The following is a 7,092-nucleotide window of genomic DNA, read 5'->3' on the forward strand; positions in this document are numbered from 1 at the left end:
AACTCAACATGAGCAAGACTGAGCTCCTCATCTTCCCTCCCAAGCCCGGTCCTCTCCCAGACTTCCCTATCACTGTGGATGGCACGACCATCCTTCCCGTCTCTCAGGCCCGCAATCTCGGTTTCATCTTTGACTCGTCTCTCTCGTTCACCCCACACATCCTATCCATTACCAACACCTGCCGGTTTCAACTTTACAATATCGCCAAGATCCGCCCTTTCCTCTCCACCCAAACGGCTACCTTACTGCTACGGGCTCTCGTTATATCCAGGCTAGACTACTCTGTCAGCCTTCTCTCTGATCTCCCTTCCTCCACTCTTGCCCGGCTCCAGTCTATTCTTCACTCCTCTGCCCGGCTCATCTTCCTGCAGAAAGGATCTGGGCATGTCACTCCCCTTCTTAAACACCTCCAGTGGTTGCCTATCAACCTCCGCTCCAAACAGAAACTCCTCACTCTAGGCTTCGAGGCTCTCCATCACCTTGCCCCTTCCTACCTCTCCTCCCTTCTCTCTTTCTACTGCCCACCCCGCATGCTCCGCTCCTCTGCCGCCCACCTCCTCACCGTCCCTCGGTCTCGCCTATCCCGCCGTCGACCCCGGGGCCACGTCCTCCTGCGGTCCTGGAATGCCCTCCCTCCTCACCGCCGCCAAACTAATTCTCTTCCCCTCTTCAAAACCCTACTTATAACTCACTTCCTCCAAGAGGCCTTCCCAGACTGAGCTCCCCTTCTCCCTCTACCCCCCCCTTCACCTCTCCGCAGGTTAACCCTCTTTTCCCCCCATTTCCCTCTGCTCCTCCCCTTCTCCCTTCCCATCCCCTCAGCACTGTACTCGTCTGCTCAAATCTATATATTTTCATTACCCTATTAATTTTGTTAATGAAATGTACATTGCCTTGATTCTATTTAGTTGCCATTGTTTTTACAAGATGTTCTTCCCCTTGACTCTATTTATTGCCATTGTTCTTGTCTGTCTGTCTCCCCCGATTAGACTGTAAGCCCGTCAAACGGCAGGGACTGTCTCTATCTGTTGCCGACTTGTTCATTCCAAGCGCTTACTACAGTGCTCTGCACATAGTAAGCGCTCAATAAATACTATTGAATGAATGAATGAATGAATGAATGAATGAATACCACAATTATCATTACTCTGCTCAGCACCCATCAAGTGTTCAACAAATCCCACTGATCAACTGTAAGAATGAAAAAGACCTAGAACAGGTAAGAGGGAAGTAGCAGTGTTTCCAAGCTTGGTGTTTTTCCAGGTCCTGGAACAGAGGGTTAGACTTGACAGAGGGCTGCCCAATTCATTTTTCTACAGAAATGTTTAGGCCATGTTTGCCCACTCCTCAAGAACCTCCAGTGGTGCCCATCCATCTCCATATCAAATAGAAAGTCCTTACCATAGACTTTAAAGCACTTAATCACCTTGCTCCTCCTACCTCACTTCGCTGCTCTCCTACTACACCCAGCCTGCACTTCGCTCCTCTAATGCTAACCTTCTCACTACCTTGATCTCGTCTATTTTACCACCTACCTCTCTTCCACATCTTGCCTCTGGCTTGCAACATCCTCCCTCCTCATACCAGATAGACAATTACTCTCCCCTCCTTGAAAGTCACATTTCCTCCAAAAGGCCTTCCCTGACTAAGCCCTCATTTCCTCTTCTACCACTCCCTCCTGGTTTCCATGACTTGCTCCCTTTTATTGACCCCCTCTACCAGCCCTACAGCACTTAAGTACATATATGTAATTAATTTATTTATATTACTGTCTCCCCTTCTAGACAGTAAGCTCATTCTGGGCAGGAATGTGTGCATTTATTGTTGTATTGTACTCTCCCAAGTGAGAGTACACGATTGAGTCAATGCATGAACTTGATAGCCTCTGTGACATGCTCTCATGGTGGAAAGAAAAGATGGCTAGGTATGGGTATTCCACTTCCACATTTTCACCAACAAAACTCTGTGGACCAGAATGATTGGGAATATATAGATATTCCTGCCTGTACTTTTGTTGCTGGTTTGGGGTTTCACAGAGCCCATTCATATGCAAATATGACTGAAAAATCTAGTGAGAGATCAGCTGTATTGTATTCAGTTAAAGATGAACACAATACCTTCCAGGTTTCTACCTTTCTACCCTAATAGGCTGTGCCAGTGTTTCCCTTCTCTCCTTTCTTCTTTTTCAATCTTGTCTCAGAGCCCTTCCGTTAAGCAGTCTAGGTATCCTGTGATCATCCATTCCACTGACAACTGCCTACTAGGCTCCAGTAGAACTGTCTTTGAAACTAAAGGAGAAATGTTTGTGCTGGAGTCCTCTCCCTCTTTATTCAACCCTCAAAAGCCCATTTCCCTGGATGTTCCAGAGGAGAGAAGCAGCATGGCCTAGTGGATACAGCAGGGGCCTTGGAGTCAGAAGGACCTGGGTTCTAATCTTAGCTCCACCACTTGTCTGCTGTGTGATCTTGGGCAAGTCATTTCACTTCTCTGGGCCTCGGTTACCTCATCTGTAAAATGGGGATTAAGACTCATTCATTCATTCAATAGTATTTATCGAAGACTCGTTGTGGGCAGGGAATGTGTTTGTTTACTGTTATAGTGTACTCTCTCTAGTGCTTAGTACAGTGCTCTGCACACAGTAAGTGCTCAATAAATATGATTGACTGACTGTGAGTCCCATGTTGGACATGGGCTGTATCCAACCTGATTAGCTTGTATCTACCCCAGGGCTTAGAACAGTGCCTGGCAGATAGTAAGTGCTTAACAAATACCATTCATTCCCTCTAGCCACCCTCAAAATAAATATATGTTTCCCCTCACCTCAGGTCCACAGTGCCTGTGAGGATGGGGTGAGGGTCTCTCTTTCTCTCTCTCCATCCCTGCTGGAGCTCTGTCATTCTGTTTCCCTGACAAGTTTCCCTCTGTCTCACTGAGCCCAGCAACAGGTGGGCACCCTGGGCGGCTAGAGATGAGTTGATCTGCCGGTGGTGTTGCTGCATTGAGATCGCCATCCCCCGGCAGTTTGGGTATAAGGAGATTGGCTGAACCCTGTTCCCCTGTGCCCGGGTGGGAGAGGCTGTCCCCAGAGAAGGAAGATCCTTCAGTCCAGATGTTACCACTGTCTCGAGGAACACCAAGGACTCATAGGCTCCCGGCTGAATAATTGCCCTTCTTTTTCCTAGGCAACCCCAATACCCCAGCATAGGTATCCATGGTGTGTCCAGAACAGTTATTTTGCAGAGGGGCTGGCTTTGGAGTCAGAGAATGTGGGTTCGAATCCCCGCTCGGCCACATGTCAGCTGTGTGACTTTGGGCAAGTCACTTAACTTCTCGGTGCCTCAGTTACCTCATCTGTAAAATGAGGATTAAGACTGTGAGCCCCACGTGGGACATCCTGATTCCCCTGTGTCTTCCCCAGTGCTTAGAACAGTGCTCGGCACATAGTAAGTGCTTAACAAATACCAACATTATTATTATTATTATTATATGCTGCTCTGGGCACAGTGGATGGAAGAAGTCCCAGCTAGCAGTCATCCCAAATTCTCCCTTTATGCACCCAAGAGAAGCAGTGTGGCTTAGTGGAAAGAGCCTGGGACTGGAAGTTAGAGGACCTGGCTTCCAATCCCAGTTCCACTATTTTCACTGTGCATATGGCAGTGGCCAAAGCAGAATGGAAAATCATGCAAACTTGTCATAGGCAGGGAATGTGTCCATCAATTTTGTCATATTGTACTCTTCCAAGTGCCTAGTACAGTTCTCTGCACACAGTAGGTGCTCAATAAATATGATTGATTGATTGGAATCATTCAATTGCTTATTCATTTATGTTAATGTCTATCTGCCCCTCTCTATGGTAAAGTCGCTATGGGCAGGGAACATGTCTACCAATTCTGTTATACTGCAGTCTCTCAAGTGCTTAGTATGGACCTCTGCTCACACTAACTGCTCAGTAAATAACACTGATTAATTATGGGGGGCTTAAAGGTGGGGAGAGCTGTGGCCTGGCAGTTTTGCCAGAGACTATGGAGTATGGGGATTTCAGGCTATTTCAGGCACCAGTGACCCCACCAGAATCTCAGTCACCATCTTTCTGCCGTCTTCAGTCTAGACCACCCTTTACTGCTCAAAGCATCTTTCTAAAACTTTTATTAAGAAAGCATCATACTCCTTCTCAAAATAATAATAATATTAAGAACGGTACTTGTTAAGTGCTTACTATTTGCCAAGCATTGTTCTAAGCCTTGGGGTGGATACATTCACTACCACAGATCCATCTTACCCCTGGCAGCCTCATCTTCAAACCAAATGACAACCCTAATACTTTTTTTAAGGTATTTGCTAGCACTTACTATGTGCTAGGCACTGTCCAAACCTTTGGAGTAGATACAAGTTAATAGGTTTGTACACAGTCCTTGTCCTGCAAGGGATTTACAATCTTAATCCCCATTTTACAGGTAACTGAGGCACAGAGAAGTCAAGTGACTTACCCAGGGTCACTCAGCATACAAGTTACAGAGCAGGGATTTGAACCCAGGCCCTTCAGACTTCCAGGCCTGTGTTCTATCTACTATACCAGACTGCTACTCTTCTGTAAAGCAACAAGTATAGTAAGTAGGCATAAGTAGTAAATACTAAAGTAACAACTCACTAGAAAATAAGCAAGTGAGAGGTAATTTATAGATTAAAGTTGTTCACTACATCTGATTGATTGCTTGATTTTTTAAAATAGTATTTGTTAAGTGCTTACTAGGTGTCAGGCACTGTTCTATGCACTGAAGTAGATCAATCAATCAATCAATTGCATTTTTGAGTGCTTACTGTGTGCAGAGCACTGTACTAAGTGCTCAGAAGAGTACAAGTCAACAGAATTAGTAGACATGATCCCTGCCCATAATGACCTTGCAGTCTAGAGGGGGAGACTCACAATGATAGGAATAAATAAGTAATGTGTAATATATAGTTTAAAGATGTATACATAAGTGCTATGGGGTTGGGAGTGGGATGACTATCAAGTGTCCAAAAGTCACAGATTCAAGTGCATAGATGATTCAGAAGGGAGAGCGAGTCATGGAAAATAGGGCTTAATCAGTGAAGGTCTCTTGGAGGAGGAGATACAAGAGGAGATACAAGGACATATAAGGCTAGATACCAGCTAATCAGGCTGAAGAGACTCCCCGTCCAACAGGGGGCTCACAATCTAAGTAGAAGGGAGAACAGGGAATGAATCCTCATTTTACAGTTGAAACTGAGGCACAGAGAGGGGGAGTGACTTGCCTGAGGTCAGCAGACAAGTGGCAGACTCCGGGATGAGACTCCAGGCCCTCTGGCTCCCAGTTCCTGACTCTTTCCACTAGGCCATGCTGCTCCTTGTGCAATAGTGGTAGAGGAAATTATAGTAGAAGAGGAAGCAGATTGAATATTTTTGCCAGTAGCCTCAATATTGTTTATTGAATGCTTACTGTGTGCAGAGCACTGAACTGAGCGTTTAGGAGAGCACAAAACAGCAACATAACATAAACAATAAACATTTCCTCCCCACAATGAGCTTACAGTCCAGAGGGGGAGACAGACATTAATATAAAAAAATAAATAAATGAGAGTCTACTTGGTGACCCCTAGGCTCTGCTTCGTCAGTAGTTCCAGAAACTTTATTTCAGGGCAAAGACCCTCATCCTAAGCAAATTCCTTTCCCCCTGAAGGCTTCCCCCAGGGCAGACTTTATGTCCCTGTTCCTCAGGCTATAAATAACAGGGTTCAGGGAGGGGGGTACTATGGCATAGAACACGGGAAGAAGGAAGTCCGGAAGAGAAGGGGAGTCAGGAACTGGATTGAGGTATTCAAACCCTCCAGAGGAGAGGAACAAGGTGACGACAATGAGGTGGGGCAGGCAGGTGGAGAAGGCTTTGGGCCAGCCCTCGGTGGATGGCATCCTCAGCACGGCCCAGAAGATGCTGACATAAGAGTAAACGATTAAAATCAAAGAGAAAAAAGCCACAGTGTCGATGAGGCAGATAACACCCACTTCTCCCGTTGTGTCTCCAGGGCAGACGAGCTTTAATACCTGGGGGACATCGCAGAAGAAATGGTGGATCATCGCGGGGCCACAGAAGGGCAGGGAGAAGATATTAGAGACATGAAGGATCCCCATGAGTTGCCCGCTGAGCCACGAGGCAAGGGCCATCTTCCCACAGGCCCCTGGAGCCATGATGACATCATAGCACGGGGGCCAGCAGATGGCCACACAGCGGTCGTAGGACATCGCCATGAGGATGCCCACCTCCGAACAGGCGCAGAAGGTAAAGAAGAGGACCTGAAGACCGCATCCAGCCGAGGAAATAGATCTACTGTTTATCACGGCGTTACTAATGGACTTGGGGACGGTAACGGAGATGAGGCAGAGGTCGAGGACGGACAGGTGCCTGAGGAAGAAGTACATGGAGGTGTGGAGACGCCGGTTGAAGACAGTGACGACAAAGATGAGGAGATTCCCCGTCAGGGCCACCAGGTAGACCAGGAGGTGGACCAGCTGCAGCTCCCGGACCTCAGAGAAACCCAGGAGGAGGTATTCCCTCACCGTGGTGACATTGGCCATGGGCCTGGAGGTGCCTGTTTGAATAGGAGAGGGGAAATGTAGGCAGTGTTGCCCAAAAATAGAGCACTAAGTTGGACATCAGGTTACCAGGTTCCAGTTCTGCCACTGGCTTGCTCTGTGACCTTAGGAAAGTTTAGAAATCTCTCTGTGCCTCAGTTTCCTCATCTGTAAAATGCGGATCATGCAGATGGTGAGCCCTAGGTCAGAACTAGAGAAGCAGCGTGGCTCAGTGGAAAGAGCACAGGCTTGGGAGTCAGAGGTCATGAGTTCGAATCCCAGCTCTGCCACTTGTCAGCTGTGTGCCTGTGGGCAAGTCACTTAACTTCTCTGTGCCTCAGTTACCTCATCAGTAAAATGGGGATTAACTGTGAGCCTCACGTGGGACACCCTGATTACCCTGTATCTACCTCAGCGCTTAGAACAGTGCTCGGCACATAGTAAGCGCTTAACAAATACCAACATTATTAACTGTGTCCTATCTAGCAATAGTTATGACATTT

At 47.2% G+C, this 7,092-nt stretch overlaps 1 protein-coding gene across 1 annotated transcript; it reads right to left on the minus strand.

Annotated features, from left to right (window-relative positions):
- Positions 1–5,668: 5,668 nt before the first annotated feature.
- Positions 5,669–6,592, minus strand: LOC114808953 (olfactory receptor 14J1-like). The gene has a single exon (XM_029057256.2). It carries the CDS (start codon positions 6,590–6,592, stop codon positions 5,669–5,671), a length of 924 nt encoding a protein of 307 aa, XP_028913089.1.
- Between the last annotated feature and the right edge of the window lie 500 nt (positions 6,593–7,092).

Source organism: Ornithorhynchus anatinus, unplaced genomic scaffold (genome assembly GCF_004115215.2).
Source record: "Ornithorhynchus anatinus isolate Pmale09 unplaced genomic scaffold, mOrnAna1.pri.v4 scaffold_77_arrow_ctg1, whole genome shotgun sequence".
Lineage (NCBI taxonomy): Eukaryota > Metazoa > Chordata > Mammalia > Monotremata > Ornithorhynchidae > Ornithorhynchus > Ornithorhynchus anatinus.